The following is a 24394-nucleotide window of genomic DNA, read 5'->3' as shown; positions in this document are numbered from 1 at the left end:
GATGACAGTAATTATTAGAGTTCAGACAGGGGGAAAGCAACTTAGATTCTTGCCTGGAAAATCATATTTTTATTCCTTGAAATATTTCAAGAGTAAGTAGAATGGCAAAATGTACCCATAAATTTTGTTGCTCTTAAAGAAAGCATGTGACAACTTCCACTGGAGTTCAGCTGGAACATTTTTAAATGTTTTGATAGGCCAACAAAAATAATTCTCACTGAGGTTTGTGTCAGAGATCACTGCACACAGTTAAAGTAAATACTGAGTTGAGTGAGTGAGCGAGCACAGACACTGGCATCACACTGAATGTCTTCTTGATCTTCTCTCATTTGACACAGTTACTGACTTTTAACTGATACAACAAGAATAGCTTGTGGCTAGTTCACAGAATATGAAAAGCTTTGGTGCTTTTGAGAACCCTTGATTTTGTTGGAACAGTTTGATCAACTGCCAAGCAAAGCCTGAAAGACTGCAGAACTGCTGAACAAGTGGGTGTAAGGAGTAGTAATGGGGAGGGACGGTAGGGCAGGAGGGGAGTCTGAAGTGTGCTCTGATGCTAAAATCAGAACTTATGGGAAAAAAAAATAAAAGAATACCAAAGGCTTGTATAGGGTAGCAGCGAACAGAGAAGTCAGTGTTGTCCAGAAGTGCTGCTGCCAGCTGTATGCAGCACCATTAATGAGATTTGCATGCAAGTACGAATCTGCGACTCAGATTTCTTGTCTGTTTGATACGGGTACAGAAGTTGGGAGTATAACAAGAACACATGCAGCCTTGTAAAGCTCACGCAAAGGCAATCCTTTAGGATATTCTAAATATTAAAATATTCCAAGTATTAAATTTACACATGTCCCTCTACTGGAAGTTGTACTCAGCCAAAACTTTTTACCATAGAAAAAAAATGAAAAAGGACAGTGCCCAGAAAAAGCGAGACTTTCCAAAGCTATGTAAGTTACAAACCTTTGGTTGCAAAATTTTCTTTGAGCACTGCCTGTCACTGGGTACAATTGGATTTGAGGAAGGAGCAGAGAATATCAGCATCGTCAGTGTGAGTGGTATCAAAGGAGAAGAGCTGATCTGCCTGATGGATCCACCTGAGTCTCACAGCCTCAAACCATCTCTCACTAGGACAGAACCCCATTCAAGGCTGTGTCTCTTTCCTGTGAGCTCCTCTGGGTGGCAGTCATATACCACAGATTTTTGTGTATCCAGCCATCCTGTTTTACGCAGCTTTCTCTTTTTGTCAGGCACCTAAGCAGTAATCCAACTTCTGGTCAGTGTTTGCTGACAAGGAACTACTGACTAATTATTCTCATATCCTACACAGCCTCAAAATGAGGAAGGTATCTGTTTTCCATTATTATTGGTGGGTTTTGCATCTTTCGTAGCTTAATTGGCTTAGATTGAATTATTCTGAAGGTGCTACAGAAATTACACTGTGGTATCTGTTCTCTAATGCTTCTCACTGAGTCAGGAGACTATAGATTAAATTGAAGAAACACTGATTGACACTTTTGAGGCATGGTGTTATCTGCCTTATCTGGGTATTTCATGATAAAAAATGAGAAGCCAGAATATTTCCTTTGGCTTTTTTTGGAAGGATTTTTTAATTCTGTGCAACTTTTTAAATGTTTAAAACTTTTGAAATGCCATTTCAGACCTAACTGAAAAAGCAGCTAAAATAGTGCTGTCTAGAATAGCACTGTCTGTCATGTACTCCTTAAGATACGAGCTACTTCATTATGAGAACTTTATTGCAGTCTGTACTGTCTAGGACCAGCTGCCCATGTTTTTACTATTTATGGAAGAGATTATTTTTGTAAATATGTCCATAAAAAAAATTGGCAAGAGAATAAAACTTGCATGTAACGTCACAGGTTTAGGATGTGAACAAAAATAAATGAGAAAAACCTGAAAAGTTTAAGATCTTTTTTTTTCTTTTTTTTTCCTGCTGTTTCATCTTTGAATGTGAGCCTTTAAACAATGCCAAATGCAAACAAGTGCTAAATAATTTTCACTAATGAAGAAGGAAGGGTGGGGAGCATTTTTACCCCTTATTTTTTTGGACCCTCAGCACTGGAAGTGACTTAACACAATATGCAATAAAACAAAGGAAGAGTTACTCAGACCTAATGAGTTCAACAGATGATTAGAAGGGGTGGGAAACACAGCACCCTTTCGACTCAACCTGTCTCCAGGTGATAGAATTTCCTTTTTTTTTTGTCTTTCTTTTTTTTTTTTTTCTTCCTTTTTTTCTACAGATGCATTTGTCCATCTACATCCTCTTCTCTCATGGCTCTTTGAGGTTGTTCTGTTCCCCAGGGTGGCTCTGAGTCTGGTCTGATTGAAAAAAAAAAAAAAAAAAAAAGTTTGGAAATAAGCCATGCACACCTTTGGTGAAAGGTTTGCGTGACTTCCTCCTGAAACATCATGAGATGTGCTTTTTAGAGAAATCAAGGAAAGTTTAAACATAAAGACAGTGAACCACTTAGTTTGATGTAAAACGCCCAAGCATTGTGCAGACAGACCTTTATGATCAGTGAATGAAGCTCACGTGCTGTCTGTTGGCTTCTGCTCTCTGCTAGTCTTACCTTCATACTTCTGTCCTTCCATGCTCTCCATTATACTTGGAGATAAACTACTCCTGGCTTCTAAAATGGTCACATTAGAGGTTATGCATGTTTTCTTTCATGAGTAAGTGGAAGGTGCAATGATTCTTTCCCTCCTTTTTTATTGAAGACAAATCTAAGTGGTAGTTTGCTGTAAATAAAAATCCCTTCCTTCTGAACATCCTTCCTACTTCTGTATCTGCAACACTCATTGCACTGGAGTCGAATACAGTGCAAAATATACAATGGCAAAATACATGCAAATGCAAAGAATCATTGAGAGTTTAAGTTTTAAGAGTGTGTTTGGCTCAGTGAGTCCTAGAAAGTGAAATTTAGGTACCTTTGTTGAAAAAAATAAAAAGTGCAGCATTTGGAAAATGAGGAATAACTTTGTGATAAGCGAGAAGAAGAATGACATGAAGCAGGCAAATTAAGTAGAGAGGAGCCATTGTTAGAGCTAATTGAACAGAACTTGTAAGGTGGCGATGGACAACCAATTGCTTGACATTAGTTAAATAGAAGCTGAAGTTGTAGCCATGGCTTCCAAATATTAATTTAACTTCAGTCAGCTTATTTTGTTTCTTCTTCAGCTACTAAAACAAATTCAGACATACCATGTACCCACCACTTACTTGCGTACATACTAAGCACATCAGTACTGATATGTAGAGGAAAGGATACATGCAGATTGTTGTTTCTGGATTTATACTCTCGGGAAGCACTTAGCAGCTTCTTGAGGAATGCTCCTTGCAGCCTTGGGGTGACACTGAGATATGCTTCCTGCCTATATATGCTCCTGTATTTGGAAGGCAATGAGAGTGACCCTCCTCTATCATTGTGTATACAAGTCTGCATGATGTTAGGCTTTGTACCATAAGTGAATGCTTTTCAGTATTTCCATCCCTAAAAGCAGAGTGAGTGCTGAAGGAGTACGGTGGGTGAAGGGAGGGGCCCAGGAGAGAAGATGGCAGATAGACAGGGCATGACTGCTGGATGCTGTTTGCCAGCAGCTCCTGGGATAGATAGATAGCTCTTCGCATTTGTATCTGCGTGTAGTGTAGAGCAACCTTGGCAATGCCTGCAGTTGTGAAGGGGACTCAGCCAACCCGCAGCCAGCCCAACTGGGGAACTGTGCAGGTGATGTAAAACTGTTGTGGCTGCTCCTGCTCTTAGTCATGCCAAAAATGCTGGATTTGTTTCTCTATGTGAGTGATTTTTCTGTTTCCTCCTGGCAGTGCAAGAATCCGTATTTTGCTGACTCTCCCTCCTTCCTCCCCTCCTCTCTTTCCCTTCTACTGTCAGCCCCAAAACTTTTGGGACACTCAAGATGTTTACAGAGCTCCTACACAGATTCTTCACATGTCTTTGCAGTTATGTTTCTGTAATTAATTCCTTGTTACTTGTATGGCTCCAGAATTGTATAGCTATAGCGCAGATAGATTCTAGCACTGAAGAATCCACAGTGGGAATTCTGTAATGCTAAGCATCCTTAGTGCATTTAAGGACTCCTGTGCTGTGAGCATATAGCACTAACTCTGTTTGAATGATATCCACTTCACAGTTCCAATGAAATACTGAAAATGTTAAGTGCAGCTGAGGACAAACAGCTGATGCTTAGCGTACATGTGATTTTAATCCTGCAAGATATTTGGGACTGGTGCTCCCTCTGGTGGTTAAAAGTACTATTTTAGTAAAGGATTGACTTCCTCACCACTGTTTGTCCACTAAATCAACTCTGAGCCAATTATGGTTCTGTAAAACAAGTTTAAAAGAGTGTGGAGAAAAACACAGTCAAGAGTGCTACTTAGATCCCACAATAGTGTTTCCCACTGTGTAGTGTAATTATGGGTCTGACACCTCAAAGCCAATTCCTTTGAGCGCTCACAATTATATCAGCTGAAGGAGCTGATATTCACCTCTCATGTGGTTTGGGTTAGTCTGTCTAGAAACCTGTAGGTCACTGTAAGGCTGTTGTGCATTCCTGTTGATTTTCCAAGGTCACACTGGAGCACAGAGGTGTGGTGAGAGCTTCAGGCTTCATCTGTTTTTTGTTGTTGTTTTTGTTAACAGTTGCATCTAGAACTCATACTAATCTCTATCAAAAGCAACGTTTGAGAGTATTTCTAACATCAGACTGAGAAAAGAAAAAAAAAAGGAAGAATGCTGAAATGTCAGGCCCTTTTTCTCTCTTTTTGGAAAAGCACATCCCCAGTCTCATTTGAAAATGTTACGTTTCTTTGCTGTCTGTGCGCTTGGTAGTGTTTCAGTTCAATGAATATGAGCTTTGGAAAATGGAATGTGTATGTTTGTGAGAGAGGAAGCTTGAGCTTTGAACGGATGTTGGGTTCAGCATTGACACCGGACTGGAAATGGCTGTCCTGCACGTTCAAGCATTTGTTGGCCCTGAGCTCAGTTCCTCTTGCAACAGAGGCACAGCTGAGGAGCTCTAGTAGATGAACTCCATCCAGCCTCACCATGCCAATGTGAGAAAGTGCTGCTGTAGCCTCACTGCCCTGTGTGGCTGCATCCTCCTATGAGCTCTGGCAGCTGCCCGGCTGCCTGGTGAGTTTCTCAGCTTACTGAGGCCAAAGCAAGCTTACCCACCAAGAGAAAGTGAGGGCATTTAGTGAGTTGATGTGGCGCAGTGATGCTGGGGGGGAACCATCAGAATTGCTGTAAGAAAGGGTGATGGTGCACCATCCACTTCAGTGGAGTGGAGGAGCCACCTTAGCTGGTTAGGCCGGCTAAACTGCCTTTTGGCATCTCACCCCTAAAAATGAGTTTTACGCATTTTCAGTGGAAGGGCAGGCACATGTCTGTCCCTCTACCATGGGATGATCTCTGGCAGAGGCAAACCAAACAGGAGGAGCTGGCTGTGTGATAATCAATTAAATGATTCCAGAAGGCTCTGTACGTTGTTGTTCACTACATGCCTGAGTCCCTGGAGAGCTGGAGAATGTAACATATGTACGGGCCCAGCCTTTGCATGGAGCCCGCAGTTCTGCAGGCATTTGATTTATATCCATGTTATCAGTCTCTCAAGACTAACATCTCCCTGTCCAGCAGTCCCTAGACAAAATAATAGGGGAAATAATTTATAATGTGGTTCTGGTTGTTTCCTCCCCCTCAGAATTTGATTTATTACTAAGCTAACTCTTCTAAAGCTACTTGCTTCATGTGACTATTGCACTGCCATCTGCAGTTGTTCCATGTGTGAAAATGAAGCAGTATTTCATGGCTAATTTGGAAGGATGGATGCCAGCAAAAAAGTCAGTCTCTCAGGCTATGCTATTAACGAGTTCATCTCATTTTAGAAGTCCATTCTCAAACAATCTAACGTGAGGGCATTTCACAAATGTCAGACTACAACAGGCATCTTGCTGATCAAATAGGTGGAACAGTGAGCGAGCACTTGCTGTCTTTCTGTGTCTCCACATTTTCAACAGCAGCTGAGTGGCAGGATATTCATCTTTGTGAGCCGAATAATGAATTCCTCTTTGTGTTTTCTGACAGCTTGTGTTGAATCAGTGGAGGTACAGAAGATTTGGTTACATCTGTTTTAATTTCTGAGTCTCATGAATAGATTTGTAAGAAGCAGAAGCTCTTTCAGTGTTACTTGCCAAGGTTTCGCAGCTGTGAATATTGGAACATGAACAATATGTAGCCCTTACAGTCAGAGTCTCATGCTCTTCTCGCACTGCAGCTAGAAATCCTAGTGTTGAGAAAAAATAAGTGGGGTAGCAGCAGTGGTCTAGTGCTTGCCAATTAGTATAGTGTGGATGCTTAATGAGTTGCAGCATAAACATAGTGCAAACATTATTGGGCTTTTTGTCTGAAACATTAAGTGAACAAAGGAGCTGGGTAGGCAAGAAAGAAAGGGATGCTGCTCAAGTATTTCCTTGCAATTCAGGGCATCCTCAGGACATGCTTATGTCTCTGCTGCAGAATGTAGTAGATGATATCTTCTTCTGACCTTGCAGTTGTAAATAAGACAATTGGGGCAGGAAAGATGCAGTATAAATGCTGCTACCCAGGAATTTCTGTGAGTTAATTTCAGTTAATGTAGGATGTGTGGAGCTCAGCACTGACATGACATTAGTGCTTCTGATCGTGGAGTTTCTGTACTTTCTTATTCAATGTAGATATTTTGAGCCTGATAGAGTTTTACTGTAATTTAGTGCATTTTCACTGGTGCCAAAGATGCCATAAAACACATCATATGGTGTAAGTTGGTAATATCCGAATCACTGAAGTATTGAAGTTAGATCTTTGTTCACTAGTGAATGCTGGAAGAGCATTGTATTTCTTTACAAGTTCTCGCACACTGGTTCTTTAAAACTGATATATGAAGAAGTAATCTGACATATGGACTAAAGAAAAGACCTAGAAGGTAGGATACATCCCTAGGTCTTGCTGGAATAGGTTTTCCTAACTTCTATGAGTTTCATGGATGGTGTGGAGGATGAATGCCCCATTACCTGTCTGCACAAATTTAGTCTACTTACCCAATACTTTGCTGTGAAATTAGATGGGAAAGCAAAAAAGAGTGGATTGTAAGCAGTGTGTAAGTCCGTGCCCCCTGTTAGAATAAATAGCTGAGGTGGCAGCTCATGTGCAGAGAGATCCTGTTGCTTGCATTCCCTCAGAACTGATTCAACCAGTTTTATGTTTCCTTACTCCCTTCTGACAAATCACAGGCAAAAATATGAGCTCAGTTTTGTGTGAGAAACCGTGAGTCTGCAGTACTTGGTACGGGACAGCTCTCCACACTCTCAGGAGTTTTGCTGAAGGCCTCTGGGCATCTGGTAGCTTGCCTGGATGTCCAGAATATCAAGTTCCTCCTTTTGTCCTAACAGCTAATGCCAGTTAAAAGCAATGTTCCTGTGGAAACCTGGGCGTATGTAATCTCAAAGTGACCGGGAGCAGCTCCTGCCGCTATGCTTTACCTTTCAGGGACAGCAACCTGGGAGGCTGGAGATGGCCTTGCAGCACTGATGGTGGTTGTCTTGGAAGCCCAAGTTGTTATTTTTGTTAAGCTTTGAGTGAACTTCTTTGGCAAGATGAAGTGGTCGTTACTTTAGTGAGTGATTTACAGGCACAGTAAAGGCCTTTTACAGTGCCAAAACAGTCTTCAGGGAGCCTTCAAATAAATGAAAATCAGATCTGTAAACCCCAGTTTTATTTTTCTATAAGAATGGCAGAATGAGTACTTTACTGTGTTGCAGAGTCCAGTGGCTGAAATTGTGTTGAAATTCTCAGGATGACAGAACTGAATGCAGGAAGCATTATTAGCTGTGCTACATGTGACTCATGCTTCTCTGTAGGTGTCATAATAATCTTGTTTTCTTCTCATTTGCACATATTGTACTTTCCTTCAGTATCGGAAAACCTTGCTTTTTGTACTTTAGTGTCTTCTGTCTTCTTAATAGATCTCCCAGCAGGTCACAAAAGCGAGTAGCCACAGTTTAGTGAAAAATTCTGTTCTGAAGTGATTACTTCAGAATTCAGACTTTGCACTGACCTGGAAATACGTTTCTTCATCTGTTCCACTATTTGCTTTGTTTTGCAGTGTTTTGTGATAACACCCCACACTGCCTTGGATTTTATAACTAGAAAATATAATTATCAAAGTCTGACAATGAATGCTGAGGGGTAAACTAAAATGCTGTTTTGGTGCTTCAAGAAAAAAAACTGTTTATTTCCCTTAGAAGGTGACTTTTAATTGAAAAAAAAATTTTTTTTCCTGTGAGGAAAGAGAGGAGATTTGATATGAGAATTTTTCCTGGCAGAAGATGTTAACAAACGAGTATTATTTTGAATTTAGAAATGCCATTCCCCCAGTTCGCATGGCCAGGGACTGCCATGACAGCCAGTCCAGTAAACATACCATGAAGAGGTGAGTGGACACCTTGCACCTCAGACTTCTGCTCATTGCAGAGTTCTCCTCATTGCATTCCACAACTTCCTGAAGGGAGATTGAGATGAGGAAGGATTTGGCATCTTCTCCCAGGCAACAAACAGGATGTGAGGAATTGGCCGCAAGTTGTACCAGAGGAGGTTTAGATTAGACGTAAGGAAGAAGTTTTTCTCTCAGAGAGTGGTCAGGCACTGGAATGGCTGCCCAGGGAGGTGGTGGAGTCGCCGTCCCTGGCAGTGTTCAAGAGGCGCCTGGATGAGGAGCTGTGAGAGATGGTTTAGTGCTTGTGGTAGCAAGGGTAATGGGTTGGACTAGATGGTCTTGCAGGTCTTTTCCAACCTTGTGATTCTATGATTCTATGCTCCATCAGCGACCCATGCAGAAGCATTACAAACAAGTTATGGTGTTATTAGACCAAAACACTTCTCACCGTCAGCTTTGTGCTGGACCCAGTTTTATATATATATACTTTTTTTCCACAGCAGCAGTCCTATTTTCTGAGCACTGATTTGGAGGGAAATGTTAAGGGTAGGGCTGAAAGGGATGCAGTGAGGCATTTTCAGACATACTCCTCCTCTAACCTGTTCCATTTTTTCTTCTTCCATTTTTTCTTCTTCTCAGCAATGTGCAGGACTGGCTGCATAATTTTTGATGGGACTGGTTGTTACTCTGACACTCAGCTCACACTACATGCCATATAGCAAGGGCTGTAACGCTGGGTGTGTTTCTGGGTCCCTTTCTTTGAGACTTGAAATACAGTGGAAGTTACAGCCAAAACTTGCAGAAACTCAGGCCAGCAGAAGCAACTTCAGCAAAAGCACTGAGTACAGCTAGTGCCAGTAGATTTCTTTTATTTCCCCTAAAGTCATTTCTTTGTGCTAAGTTGTTATTTTGCTTTCATTTCCTCTCTCTTTTCTCATGCTCTTATAATCTCCATCATGGTTTACTTTGTTCCTTCCTGCCTGGCCCTGTTTTTCTTACCTATCAGTCATCTCTGGACTCCTTGGTTCCTTCATCTCAACAAAATCCTACCCAAGGGACTAAACACCACTTCCAACCCAGTCACTCCACAACTTCCAACCCCTGCCATCTTCAGGAACCATCTCCGGGAATCATGAACTAGCACCATGTCTGTGAGTCATTGCACTGCTTCCTCTGCCTGCTTATCACAATGTTTTCTTTGCAAGATACCCATTTTACCATCTCTCCAAGACACAGATGATATTCTTCTCTTGTATGCTCAGTCCTGACCCCATACCAACTACCAGAATGTTGCTGATCATCTTTATCCTGAACGAATAGGGAAATTCCTAAGATCCCACTAGCAAATCGTTTGTTAATTGCAAATAGCAATTGACTTTTGATTTGCTTAATTTGCTGTTTGCAGGCTTTGACATGTGGATGTGTCTTTTTTTCCCCTCTTTCCGTCTTTATTTGGACAGTGTTCCTCTTGGTTTCATTGGTGAAAAGTGAAAGTGCAATGGTAGCAGAGTTGATCGAGAGTGTAGATGGATTTCGTTTTCTGCCTCTAAGTTTATCTGTTTTAAATACATTTGGGTTAATAAGGAGAGCACAGAAAACGCGTATGTCCCATATAGCTATAAAGAAACTAAAGGATGGCCGACACAATCTCCAAGATCAGCTTCTTTGGATGATCCTATATAATGAAACACTGGCTCTGAATCACCTGAAACTGAAGACTGAGAAGCCTATTCTCCAAAATCCACTGTTGTGAATGACGCTTAAGAAGAGAAGTCGTAGTGGCTATTCATACAGTAGTGACTGAGCAGTGATATTTGCAGTTTTCAGAGACATAACTGCTGGTTTGGGGTGTTAGATTTACTACCAGGATATGGTAGTATCTGTATATGGTAAGATAGATCTTAATGAAAAGAAAGAGGCCTTCCTGGTCCCAAGGGTATAAATATACTATGAAAAGTTCTGTCCAGGGAGACAGAAATGAATTTTCTGTTTAAATTCAAAGGATGTTTTCTATCATGCCACGCTTACCCTTTGCCAGTCTGTTATCAAACATAAATATTTCTTTATTTATAATAGCCCTTCACTGAAAGACCAGCACAAACTGTTGTCTGTCACATCTAACTTCTTACTCCCTGGCAGATTTTTTTGGAGCACAGAAACAGGGGATATGTGGGTTGCTAGAAAAAGCAATTTAAGTTGTGTTGTTGCTAATGGGTTTTCTTCTTCCCACAGGGAGAAAGAGGCTTTCCGGGAATACAGGGTGTGATTGGGTTTCCTGGAATGCAAGGACCTGAAGGTCCCCCTGGGCCACCAGGGCTTAAGGTAAGAATTAAATTTTATTATTTAAAACACTCAGATTTCCCTAAATTGTTGTCCCTGGGAAAGACAGAGATCTCTCTTTTCCTTTACAGGGTGATACTGGAGAACCAGGACTGCCAGGAACAAAAGGAACAAGAGTGAGTTCTAACTTACATTTTTGCATTTCTAAAGACAGTAGGCTTACGTATCTTTCAGACTTCATGTTTGCTTTCAAGTGGGCACTTTGAGTCAGTCAATGGCATCCCCTTGTGCTGCACAGTAATTTCAAGACTCTTGCTCTTGCCTTTGAAGTTCATTGTGCAGTCAGTGTTATTCTTCCATTTGTATTTTCACCTGTTGCTTGCCACTTTATCAACAGCTCTGGTTTTGATATTCCTTTGATATCTTTCTGAGTTACTGAGAACATCTATTCTAACTTGAATATGAAACATCCTACCTCCTTGAAGCACCCAATTGGAAAAGCTGATACCCTTGAAAGCACAGACATGTTTAAAATGTGCACGGCATGCAGAAACAAATTGAAGCTGGGGCAAAGATCCTCTGTCTTTTTCAGTACTAAGGGAGACTCTAAACATGCCTATAACTTTCCTATTGTAATTTCTGTTTAATGTGGTACTCTTATAACATATAATTAGCACACTATACTAACCAAGGCCAGGTCTTTTGGGGTTTTGTCAGATATTAAGCTCATTCTGAGCTTTCCCTCACTTTACAATGTGCCAGTGAAGGAGAATTTGAGTGACTTGATGAGCACTGATACTTTTGAGATATGCCATCTTGCCCACAGATCTTCAAAATACCATCTTGATTCAGTTCTCCATTTGGCTGCGGTGGCTGCAACACTTGGAATTTATAAAATCAGTTGCAGTGTCTAAGCTGTTACAGGGAGATGTTCTGCTAGATCAAGAAATCCTTATTTAAATCCATGATGTTCATGATACCCTGCATATTAACGTAAATTAGAATCTCCTGGCAAATAGTAGATTGTACTTTAGCAATGAAAAAGGTTAGGGAGATGCAAATATGCTATTTCAACTTCTGGTATCTTATACATCTTTTCTGCTTTGCAATATATGTATGAAGTAGTATGGCATGTATAAATAAACTGGTATGATGAAAATGATGTGCCAGGTTGCACTCTTGAACCATTACACTTAGAAGGCTCTTCAAAGGAGAAAAACTCACTTGGGTTTGTTTTTTTTTGTTTTTAATGATAAAATGAAATGGAGGCTGGTGAAAGATGGAGAATTATCTTTACACTGTGCTACCATTCTCTTCTGCTATGAAGAGCTGCCTACAGTAAATTTCATGTTGCAATCCATGGATGTGAGAAGACAGAATCTGCATTCCTTTTTACACATGCATAAGACTCTGATCCAGTTCCTAAACAATAATATATATATTGCTGCTTAAAAAGTTACAGAAATATAAAAAAATTGTTTTCTGTTATCAATTACTAGAGTATCATAATTGGGAGGTTTGAAGATTAGGAATAGTATGTCAAGAGAGTTTTTAAAAAGTTTTTATCATTTTCATTTTCTGTCACCATAGGCAAGGAGGCTGGGGTTGGAGTTTGTCATTGGTGTTTCGTGTTTTTGTCATTTCAGATTTCCAAATTCAGTATGTTTTTTGTCAATTGCAGGGCCCACCAGGACCATCAGGATTTCCAGGAAACCCAGGCATCCCTGTACGTGTGAAGTATATATATTTTTAAAAGAACATCAGAAGTGGACTTCAGGTGACATCTGGCCTGGATTAATGCTGTATTGCTAATTTCTGTACTTCCTTTTCATGCAGGGCATTCCTGGACAAGATGGCCCTCCTGGTCCACCTGGGATTCCAGGATGTAATGGCACAAAGGTGACACTTCCATATCCCTGTGTTGAAATAAGAACATCCCTCAAGCATATGTTCTATAAACAAAACCAATTTCTCTGTTCCCTGTAGGGTGAAAGAGGTCCAGTAGGTCCCCCAGGTTTACCGGGACTGACTGGGAGCATAGTAAGTAGATTCTTCATGCTTCATTCACTTGTTTCAACTCTGATTCTTGAAATGCAGATAGTAATCTATGGAGCTATATAGATTATGAAATATAAAATACACAATATTGAAGAGTAAGGTCCTGGGCAACCTGATCTTGCTGTGGATGTCCCTGTTCATTAAGGGGAGTTGGACTACATTGCCTCCAGAGGTGTCTTCCAACTCTAAGGATTTTTTGGTTCTGTAAAGAAAATAACATCAAATATGTCTTTTTTCACAGGGACCCCCAGGACCTCCTGGAATTAAGGTACATTTTGTCCTAAATGTGTTCATATCTTCTTTGTAGCAGTCAGAATTAGGATGAAATCAACACCTTGTGAGACCATCAGTCCTTATTTAATGTCTGAAAAGTTGTACCAGGATTCTTCACTTTGTACTCGGCTCCTTAGTGCCCCTAAGTAAAGGCAGTGGAAAACCATCCAGTTCGTTACAATCGAATGCATGAGTTGTTCCAGACAGGTTTTAAGAATGTAGTAATTGGATGGAATACAATTAATAATACAATGTAATAGGAAAAAGTAGCACAAATTGTTAACGATGCGTAAGTAGTATAGTGGCCACTAAGTTATGCATAAAAATTTGGATAAGTTTTACTGTTCCAAAATTTGTTTTGATACTAACATTTCATTTATGTAAACCACTCGACATACAGAAAATTTTGGGGGAAATGGCCCACAAAAATATTGAAATTTTTTACTGGAAAGCAGGAAACAATGGGATCTTTTGTTATTAGAAAAAAAAGGATGTAAAAAAGTGGATAACAATTGGAATAGTTTTCCAGAGGACAAAGAGGGTTCATTTTTCGAAGGAAAAGGATTCTATGAATGACTTTGATTTTCAAATTAGGTATAAGGATAGGATCTCAGCCTATTTCCATTAGCAGTTCCTTTAGCAGCCAGATCAGGTGTTCTGATTCTTAAGTATTACTGTAGTATTGATAGATTTGGTGGGAAAATCTTTCTGCTTACCCACTGAAGTATAGAAAATTAGGGAATAAATGATTTGGTACTGGAATCTCCTTAGATGGTTGTAAAGGACATTTGACGTTTGCGATCCTTTCTTAACTTTTACTAAATAACTGATGCTATTTTTCAGTTGAATTTAAGTGAGGTGACCTTTTTTAAAGTGAACCTTTCAAATTTTGCATAGCTCTAACTTTCTTCTCAATGTTTTTGAATGTATTTGAGTGGATGTTGAAGTACTGTTCTTTTTGTTTTCTAACTATAGGGAGATCCAGGTGAAGTGATTGGTCTTCTACCTCCTAGTGTGCTAAAAGGTGATAAAGGCTTTCCTGGCCAACCTGGACTACCTGTAAGTCTAAATGATGTTTGAATAGCTGTGAGCTTAAATTAAAATTAAATAAATATCACAACACTGAAAAATATGTATCACTTTTTAATTTTACCTTTTTATTTTTTATAGGGTCCACCTGGAACTCCAGGGTTTCAGGGACCAATGGGGCCACCAGGGATTCCAGGAGAACCAGTAAGTTTCTCTTCTAATGACTCACTTAAAGAACTCTATTACAGGAAAATCCTGCAAGGTGTTTGTTAGATATGGGTAAGACAACCTGCCTTTCCAGGCTTCATGTTTAGTCTTCTGAACTCTGCTGTGACAAGATTGAGAAGGTACATGGTTTTCAATAGCAGCTGCTCCTAGTGTCCTTTTCTTGCAGATCTAGAGTTTTCTTTGGTAGGAATGGAGCTGTAATAGTTATTCTTCCTTTTTTTCTCTTCTTCCACTTAGTTTGTAGAAAATAAACCACAAAATAGCAGCCAGATCTAAATAAAATATTTGCTGAGATTTTTCTTATGGGCAGTCTAGTAAGAAGTACAGTGGAAAGCAAGGCAGTACCAACTGCCTGTCATTTGGATGATTGCCAAATGTTTAAGACACTTTAACTACTGTCAGGTCTGGTGACTATCTTCTCTTCCTGTGATGGCTGCAGGTAACGTTAGCAGAGATCAGTCATGTCCATCTCATGGAAGTCCACTCAGTATTTCTGGCTATTGAAGTGAACACCTGTGTTAGGATACTTATCCTGTTGTAAAGGACGTACAGTTTAGTAAGCATTTGCGCTTGCTGAGGTAAAAAGAACAAGTTTAATGAAAGATGAGCATAAGTATTTACCACAGGTAGTCAGTAGTGCACAAAATTGGGGGAAAAAAAGTCAGCAATGAAGTTATTTTGCAGTACAACACCATATATTTTGTGTAATTGTCTCTTATGTACGTGCTGAATAGATCCAGCACACCTAACTGAAAGGTCTGATGACAAACCTTTGACAGTTTCTGTTTGTATATATTATGTAGGCTAAGTTAGGAGCTACAGGCAGTAGCAGAAAAATACTTTTTATCTTGACTTAATGGAAAGATCTGCATTTTTGCTGTAATAATGGAATATGGAATTGTTCCACCTAATATGACATATACACATCTGCTAAAAAAATTACTGTCTTGTAGGGTCGCCCCGGGCCGCCAGGACCACCAGGCGAGAAGGTAAGTTATTTGTGTTAAAAAGATTGTCTACTTTTTACCCCAAAATTTGGAAACTAATGATCATAAAAGAATGTTTTTTTTACAATTCGAGATCAATTGTTATGTCTTAATGGGGGGCATCACATAGAGATATTTTTAACTTTTGGTTTGTTTGGTTTGGTCTCTAATCCCAGCTGATCAAGTTAGTCGTAATTACAACATTCTGTGATTATTTGGGTGTATTTTAAAATATCAAAATTTATCAGTAAAATGTTAAGAGAAGACCATACTGATATTAAAATGATCTGTAAATTTTGTTCTATATAATTTTTCACACATCGTTGTGACACCTGAAAAATTAGGATGTGATTTCTTTGTTTCACACATGCCTTTGAAAGACATTTAATGTCTTTTATACCTTCCTTTGACTTCAGTTATGTACAAAATACATTGATATGTGTGTATGTATGCACATATTCACAGCTGATAAAAATGTACTTAATATCTTTAATTTTTATTTTCAGGGCTACATGGGCTTGGGCTTTCAAGGTCCCAAAGGTGAAAAGGTATGTTTTTGTTGAAGACTGAGTGGACAGCTGCCAGAAATACTCTGGAGACTGTATTTGTTTTAAATAAATAAACTCTTGTAATTAACCTGTGGAGAAAATCAGTACAATGGCACTGTGGATTTGGGGCAGCTGAGTAAATCAAATCTGTAACTCATAACTAAGTGAATAGAATTCATGAGCAGTTATAGAGTTTGGATATGATGATATCAGCACTGCCAGGTTATTCATAAAAATGGTGAATATCCCATCACACAGCATGGCACTTCATGCTGTCCAGCTCCAAGGCCTTTGCTGCAGTCATACCAAACAAATGACCTTTCTTATTTTTGTCCTGTTTTACACAGTGATACTGCTTTCCTGGCTGCTCCATGACTGTTTCAGCATTGATGTGTTGCTGGGTTACCATGTATTAGCTTTGGTAACTGATCCTGTGCATTGTCTTTGCCTTGGCCCATCAAGTGGGAAGTAACACTTATGAAGATTAGTGTTATCTTTCTCAATAGGCTGTAAGCTGAAGTGCTTTATGTTGCACAGTCAGAAGCCAAGAAATGCTTGGCAGTCATTGGTTTTTGGGTAAACTTATTGTGTCTGAGACCTTCTTAGGGCTCGGCTTCTCATGAGTGTCATTGGCAGAGGCCTTTTGGAGTATAAGTAAAATATATTACAAAAGTGTTTTGTTTTTTTTTTAATCCACTATCTTATTTATGTATTTTGAAACACAGTTTTCCCATTGAACAGGCTTTCTCATGAGATGGTACATCACTGAAATTAACTTATTATCATAAAATTGCTTGAAAATTTTTGACAACAGCAGTGTGTGGAGATTTCTTGGATATGTTAGCTTTATGTGTAAAAAATAAGTGGTATTGATTTGTGTTATTGCTTGGCAGAAATGCATCCATCCTTTATGAGGGGCTTTTACTGTCCTTCTGCATTATATAAGCAGATGATGTTCTTACCCTGCTGTTGATCTATAAATACCAAAACAGAGTATGACCTACTTTTGTCTTCCCGAGGTTGGCCTCAGTACTGTTTTTAATGGAATATCCCAAATTTGGTGTTGACAGGGAGAACAAGGGATCCAGGGTCCCCCAGGGCCACCAGGACCAACACCACACATGAAAGAAAAAGGAAGCGAAATCATAAAGGGAGAAAAGGTGAGACTTTAGATGACTGATCTTGTTGTACTCATCACAGTTTAAGCATTAGAACTAGCAAGAAAGATAAAAGAGAAGGAAGAAAATATTGAGTCACCTACGTCTTACTTTTTAAAATGGTTTTATTTGATGTAATGAATCTTGATGGTATTTTTAGAATTTTCTCATAAAAACATGATGATAAATGCATAAATGATTGCATAAATAAGTAATGCATATAACCATAGACTGAAGACTTTCTGAAGAAAGAGGATTGATAAACATAGTCCTGTGAACCTCAGATTTTATAAAAAATTCTATTAAATAGCTTATGCTGGGCTTCTCATGTACAGAATCACCTCAATAAAATCTGATGCTAATTGATTTTTCGATTATTGAATAAAACCCTTTAAGCAATATATACTAGCATAATAATTTAGCTTAATGGATTTAATTTTTGTGTTTTGTCCAATTTCTTTTTGTACATCCTGCTATTAGGCGAAGTTCTTGGAGAGGAGAACAGAATTAATCATGCTGTCTGACATAAAGAAATAAATGATTAAAACCATAAATGAGTTATGAGTAAAATTCGGCATGCTAATCTGCATTTTTTGTCATTTCTTTAGGGTGAGCCAGGTGAAAAGGGTGAGCAGGGAGTCCCAGTAAGTATTGTGCTTTTTTTTTTTTTAAATTACAATAAAAATATTGAACAATCTAATGATGATCCTGAATTTCTTTATGCTTATTTGATAAAAGAAAATTTACTTTTGAATTTGACAGCATTATTAATCTGGTGTACATTTATTTTCCAGGGATTGCCAGGCTCAGGTTACAGAGGAGAAAAAGGTGAACCTGGGAAGCCTGGTCCACGTGTAAGTATGCTCATGTTTATCAGTAACATAATTACAGTCACTGTATTGTTTTCATAAGCCAATTAAACTTAGAAATGATTAGTGAAACAATAAATTTGCTTTATATCAAACAACTAACGGCCAGAGGTACAATTCAAGGTAGTGGTAACACCCAGTTAAAAAATAACATGCTTTCAAATAGCTAAAAACCCCCATGACAGTGGCTGCAGTGCTGAAGGCAGAGGCAAGACTCCCATTGATCCCAGCTGAAGCAAAATTAGGTCATTCCTTCACAAAAGTAAATGCAAAGTAAGGCAAAGCAGTAGGCAGTCAAAGTTTTCTTGTGTTATGCCCTCTTGTGTTACACATTGTTAGCCGTGTTACGACTCTAACAAATACATTACAGTATGATTGTTTTGTTCTACTGTATCACTCACTGTATTTAGAAATTTTGTACCCGTAGTTGTACGTTTAAGCAGAGTGGAATTTGGCTGTTTTACAGGGAAAGCCTGGAAAAGATGGTGAACCAGGACCAAAAGGAGAAGCCGTATGTATTTCACCAAATGTCCAATACTATTTTGAACATTGTCCGTATGTCTGTGTGTTATCAGTGGCTGAAATTTTCTAGTCTTCCAAGTTGTTCACTTAAAATTGTGTTCAGCTAGTTTAACTTTGATGCTGCCAGAACTAATATGCAATTGTATTTGTCTTTTCTGGTGCCACCATCTTTTACTTGCAGGGCTTGCCTGGAGGGTTTGGGATTCCAGGACGGCCTGGGGAACCTGGTGCTAAGGTAAGTCACTGCCTTCTCACAGTGACAAGATAAGAGCTTGGCCAGGTCATCACACTGAAACAACACATGCATGCAGAGCAGTATTAAATGGATTTTGCTGTGTTGTTAAGTCATTTCTCAGACTAGGAAAAGTAAAAATCAACATTGCTTAGGTATCCCTGGTTTAGGTCTCTTGTGTGAATTGAATAATGCAGGCTTTATTTTTACGTGCTCTTTGCTTAGCCACTGAATGTACAAATGTGTGTTTCTAAAAATCCCAGTTTCTCTTTATACAGTGTAAAGCTGAGCAGGTCTTACTAGCTAATTGATTATTGCTTATAGCATGCCAAGTGCTTAGCACCTTGAATTTGTATGAATCTGTATCAAAGTGTTTCATTTGCTAAGGAAATTCTGTTTTAAGGTGAAGAACATCTGATTTGGATTTATAACATAACTTGTACTTTGATCTAGGGTGAAAAAGGTGATCAAGGTCCTCAAGGGCCTCCGGGAAGAGTAAGTAAAATAAACTGTTTTATTTCAAAATTAACTGAAGATGTACATTTTAAGAAAGTCAAAGCACTCAAACATTGAGAGAAAAAAAAGAGACCATGCATATTCTGATCTCATTCAAATTAATCATGTTCTCAGTTTTTCTCAGTGGTAACAAAAGTTGGAAGCCTTATTTTTAAGTATATTTGAAATTTGGGAAAGGAGCTCTCAAAGCATATAAATTTTGAATGTTTTTGACTACAAAACTCTTAATCCATACAGCCTATCCAAAAGAGAGTTCCAAAGAATATATGTCAGCTTTGTAGTCTATAATATTTTTTATACAGCAAATGAAAAATGGGGCTAATCAGCAGCAGATACACGATTGATGTTGCTGCTTTCTCGGCAAGTGAGAAAATTCCCAACATCTGATAATTTGTATTGAAAGAAGGTGCATGCTTCTTGAGTGTTGCACTGCAGATGTGAGTATGCTGTATGTATAACTCAAATCAGCAGAGATTTCCAGAATAGTGTATTTTAAGATGAAAAGTTACACGAACCTAATGGATCGGTGCTGAGAATATGCTGAGGTTTCTTTACATCATCTTCATTTGGAAAGGTGCTACCAACCTCTCCGCTTAACTATTGATATGAGGAAGTTTTGGTAGAGTAGGAAATCCTTATTTTCTCAGCAACTACAACACTCTCACAACAGTTGTTACCTATCACTGAGGTTGGTGATATGACTAAAACTTCTCAAAGCTGTTATCACAAAACAAAATGGCTTCTGTACTGTCATGATGGAATGGATGTGATAAAACTGGAGCACAGTTGCATGTTTCTAGTGTCTTTGTCTTTGTCCTGTGATTTAGATTATAGATGCTGGACCAATAGATACTTTTGGTGAAAAGGGAGACCCTGGCGTTTCAGGTTTGCCTGGACTAAAAGGTCAAAAAGGTGAAAAAGGTACGTATTTTGACTTGTCTTTTTGACTGCTTTTCCTTTCATGTTAAAGGAAATTAAAATCCCACTGTCTGTAAGCTTAGGTGCTCTGTATAATAGCAGGATGTTCCAGTCATTTATCTACCCTTTTTCTAAGCTATTACATTTTGCCGTAGTTTCTGTCATGCTTCTTCTCATCGTAAATAAGACTGCACTTGATTAACAATTTGGAAGAGGTTAACATGGCGTCCGGGTTTATGGAGGTTAAATAAACCAGTGTGATTATTTAACAAATACAGAAATCAATACAAGCACAAGGATTCCTGTAATAGATTTTAATCTTAAAATTGATTTGCATAGTTTGCAATATTCCTCAGTAGATAGGGAAAAATTGAGCATTCCTATTTTTTTCACACAACCTTTTCACTAAGTGTTCTGTTTGGAGACGTCTGTGGGTTATTTAACATAACCTTTGATTCAGAGAGTACATATTACTTAAATAATATATGCTAGAAGTTCACTTGTGTTGGCATTGCTGACTTGGTTGCCTAATTGAAAATGTCTCTTTTTAAAGGTTTCCCTGGTGCACAAGGGATCCCAGGAATTCCAGGTATGAATATATGGCCACTGATTCGTTCACTTTTTTCTTGTCCTTCTTGGGTGGAGAGTTTTGAAAGGCGGTCTTCTCAGCTTCCTCCAGCATGACTTATGTGGTACCTAGGTCACAGCCTTTCTGAGGGCCTAATCTCACCCTAGACTTTTTCCTTGGATTGCTTTTCTGGTATGTCTGAAGTGATACAGCCTCGCTCTTTTTGTAGGGCTCTGGTAACTCTTAGTAGTGACATAAGTATGAAATTCTTGTGAACCAGGGTTGGATAGTTGCCAAAATTCCTCACAGTTTAGGGAAGAGATGCTATATACCATAGGCTGTAGTAATCCCTGAAGAAAAATGGTGGCTCTTCATCTGTCATTACCCTTTTGAAGTTAAGATTTACATTAGTATAGATCTATATATAGATTTGTATATCACCCTGCATTGTAGCTGAAGAGTAAAAATGGTTTTGTAGATAAGTCTAATGATCAGTTGCTAATAAACTCATTAAAGTAGAAAGACCTGTGTGTCTGTACAATTTTTTTCTGTCTGTTTAGCTGCTTGCCTTTTTTGGCTGCTGTTTATTTATTATTCCTACATGCAGTTTTGGTTTTAGCAGTCCTGAAAATCTGCTAGCCTGGTTGAGTGTTTATTTACTGAAATTCTTACAGATGATGTCCACTTCCAGATGTGTTCAAGATTTGAGTTATTACGGGATAAGGAAGAATTTAATGGTTTCTAAATGTAATAACTAAATGAATTCCTTTATCAGCACCTTTTCCCAGCCATCAAAAAATGGTTAAATTAAATCTCAGAAAGTCGCTTTTTCCATTGTTTGCTCAGGAACTTAATGGAAGGGAATTATTTTTTGTATGCCCTGAATTTTTTATAAATCATCAAATATAAAAGTACAGCACCACTTTATTTTGCACTAGGATTTTCCCATTTCTCTCTGAAACCCAATGGAAGCTAATGTGTTGATCGTGTTATTCTTTTTACTTGCAACTTTTTTCACCTGTATTTTACTTTGCTCAAAGGTCGACCAGTTCCAGACATGGTGGGATCACCTGGTGTCCCTGGCCAGAGAGGTGAAAAGGGTGAAAAGGGTTCTCCAGGATTCCCTATACCTGGACCTCCTGGAAGAGATGGTTTCCCAGGCCCGCCCGGGTTGCCCGGCCCACCAGGTCCTCCAGGTGTAACAGGTAAATAAAGCTGCTTTTCATTGTGAAGTCTCAGTAATGCACACTGCCTGGTCATGATAAAGGAGAAAAGATTATAAAAGCTACAATCGGGATGCATTTATATCTTGGAAGAAGCATGTATGACTTGTTAATGGATCGAGTGAAAAAAAAACCAACCAGATACTAATGTTGTTCTTAGCATAAAAGATGCTGATCATGTATCACAGTTTACAAGTCTGCAGTACCAATATATGTAACACAGTCTGAACACATATAAGGATTTCATACTGAAGTCCACAATCTTTTCAACTTCTTAGAAGTTTTCATTGTAAAATGAAATTATCTTACAAGAGAATGAAGTTAACACTTACCTTATAGAGGTAAATGAAGTGCTAGTAATGATGGGACAAATATATACAAATAGTACTTATAGTAACAACAGCATGTTATATAGCTATGTGTAATTAGCTGATTAATTTAGTTGATAAAGCATTTTTAGATGGGAAGATAAAGTATTTAACTAAACTAGACATTGCACAAGAAGTCCATTTTTGATAGTACGTATCAGTCAACGTCAAACGTAATTTAAATAAAGAAGCATGTATGTTAGGGTTACTTGTTATGCACAGTTATATTAATAGTTTATTTAGCAAATACCAGATTTAGATGTTTCCAGTTTCTTCCTAGTTTTGTGTTTTATGATTCTATTACTGTATTTGTCATGAATGTACTTTCTGTGAACCCTAGGCCATCTGTGCCTTTAAAGAGTATTGCAAACAAATTGTTTCAACACAAAACATTTATATTTAACCACTTATATGTTTTTTGGTTCCTCACAACGTTCATTTGGACTTTGTGTTGTGTAATTGTAAATTGAAGTGTTTCAAGTTATTTAACTAGAGAGCAATAACATAAAAATGACAAGAGAACTAAGACAGATAATAGAAAATACAAAATATTAAAAGTAATACTCTGTAATGCTACAAATTAACTTGTCTTTTCTATGTTGTTTGGCTGTAAATCTTAACATAAGAATTACCTTTTTTACATACAGAATGAGAGGAAAAGTAGTGTTTTACTTACAGTTCTCTAGCAGATTACAAAATATCTACAGATGACAGGGGTCAGGTGAAACTTTAAATGGCGTGTGCAGATGGCATGTTTATTTTATGCAGCCTTTGATTCCTTTGTGTAACATCCAGTAGATTTTATTAGAAAGTTGAAAGCTACATAGTGCCTTTCCAAAATTGTGATTTTGGTAAATTTTTTAAAGGTTAAATACGAAATAGAAGATGATAACCCCATTACAGTAGATTAAATAGTCTTAAACTATTGAAAAAAAACATTATTCTTCATGGAATTCCTAGACCAGAAGTGTCTGCCAATGAACCAGTACAAAATGCAGCCCTTAATGTAGGGAATTAAATAGCAAATTCTCACCTTGTCCCTTGTATTAACAAGAATAATTCCCATTTTTTTATTAAACATATTTTTCTCATTGCTTAATTTTGCTTCTTCCCCAGACACTTCAGCTTTCTTCAGATGTGTAATGGGAAAAAAATAATTTCTTCCTTGCATCTAGCTGTTGTTTCCCAAACTTCACTCAAACTTTTTGTCTACTGACTTTGGCCAAAATGACGTTAGTTTTTGTTAGGTCAGAATCTATGTCATAACATCAAATAGAATAAGCTCAATTTGTATTCCTATGTCATTTGCTAAATCTTCTCATTTTTTACCTATTTCAGTTCCTAGTATAATTAGTTTCACATTTTCAGAAGGATTTTTCAGTGTAAAGAAGTTAAACAAATGTTAACAATCTGCTCTTGACCTAGAAAGTTTACTGTATTTCTAGGTTAGATATAAAATTATTACATAAAAAAAAATTCTTCAGAACACCAACATTCTCCATTTCCTTCAAGGTTAAAAGATAAATTTTTTTTCATCCAAAGCACTTCTCATAGCCAAGCTTACAATAAAAATACGTTTTCTGTGAAGTTTGTTTTTGACCTTGTTATGGCAGAACCATCTTTTATTTCTGTAATTCGATGGGTTTCTTAAGTGGTCTGTCTGGAATCAGAAGAAAGAATTCCACTTAGTTTTTCATATTAGAAGACAGAAACAGAAAAATGAAAGGCTATCCTGATTTATGACTTCTCACAGATACGTTTAACTGAGACATTCATAACTGCAGCCCTATAATAGAAACTTGCATTTGCCAAACAATCGTCTCTATTGCATTTCAATTACAGATGGAATTGATCAATGTCAGCAGGGGCAACCTGGTGCACCGGGTATACCTGGACCTCCAGGGCAACATGGATTTCCAGGAGAGATGGGAGAGAAAGGTAATATTATTTCAAGTGAAAGTACAGTTTCTTCCTATTGCTTTGTATGCTGTGGCTTGGATATGTCAAGGTGTTGATCGACTCGACGTGATTCAGGGAAACGGTTCTTAATTTAGGTACAGAAACAGTCCATGAATGTGCAAGGTGCTGGATTGGTCTCTGGTGAGTAAAAG

The 24394-nt window shown here is 38.3% G+C and overlaps 1 protein-coding gene across 2 annotated transcripts in view; it reads left to right on the top strand.

Annotated features, from left to right (window-relative positions):
- COL4A1 (collagen type IV alpha 1 chain) overlaps positions 1-24394 on the top strand; it is a 110984-nt gene that overhangs the window by 50896 nt on the left and 35694 nt on the right. For both annotated transcript variants that reach the window (XM_052705817.1, XM_052705818.1), the window contains exons 3-22: positions 10741-10830; positions 10920-10964; positions 12470-12514; positions 12625-12687; positions 12775-12828; positions 13088-13114; positions 14095-14178; positions 14290-14352; positions 15330-15365; positions 15869-15910; positions 16981-17070; positions 17676-17711; positions 17862-17921; positions 18403-18447; positions 18640-18693; positions 19144-19185; positions 20034-20127; positions 20678-20713; positions 21733-21897; positions 24126-24221. In XM_052705817.1, the coding sequence (XP_052561777.1) occupies positions 10741-10830; positions 10920-10964; positions 12470-12514; positions 12625-12687; positions 12775-12828; positions 13088-13114; positions 14095-14178; positions 14290-14352; positions 15330-15365; positions 15869-15910; positions 16981-17070; positions 17676-17711; positions 17862-17921; positions 18403-18447; positions 18640-18693; positions 19144-19185; positions 20034-20127; positions 20678-20713; positions 21733-21897; positions 24126-24221 (1267 nt within the window). The remainder of the gene's footprint in view (positions 1-10740; positions 10831-10919; positions 10965-12469; positions 12515-12624; positions 12688-12774; positions 12829-13087; positions 13115-14094; positions 14179-14289; positions 14353-15329; positions 15366-15868; positions 15911-16980; positions 17071-17675; positions 17712-17861; positions 17922-18402; positions 18448-18639; positions 18694-19143; positions 19186-20033; positions 20128-20677; positions 20714-21732; positions 21898-24125; positions 24222-24394) is intronic.

Source organism: Tympanuchus pallidicinctus, unplaced genomic scaffold (genome assembly GCF_026119805.1).
Source record: "Tympanuchus pallidicinctus isolate F22 unplaced genomic scaffold, pur_lepc_1.0 scaffold6, whole genome shotgun sequence".
Lineage (NCBI taxonomy): Eukaryota > Metazoa > Chordata > Aves > Galliformes > Phasianidae > Tympanuchus > Tympanuchus pallidicinctus.
This window is presented reverse-complemented; position numbering and strand designations above follow the sequence as displayed.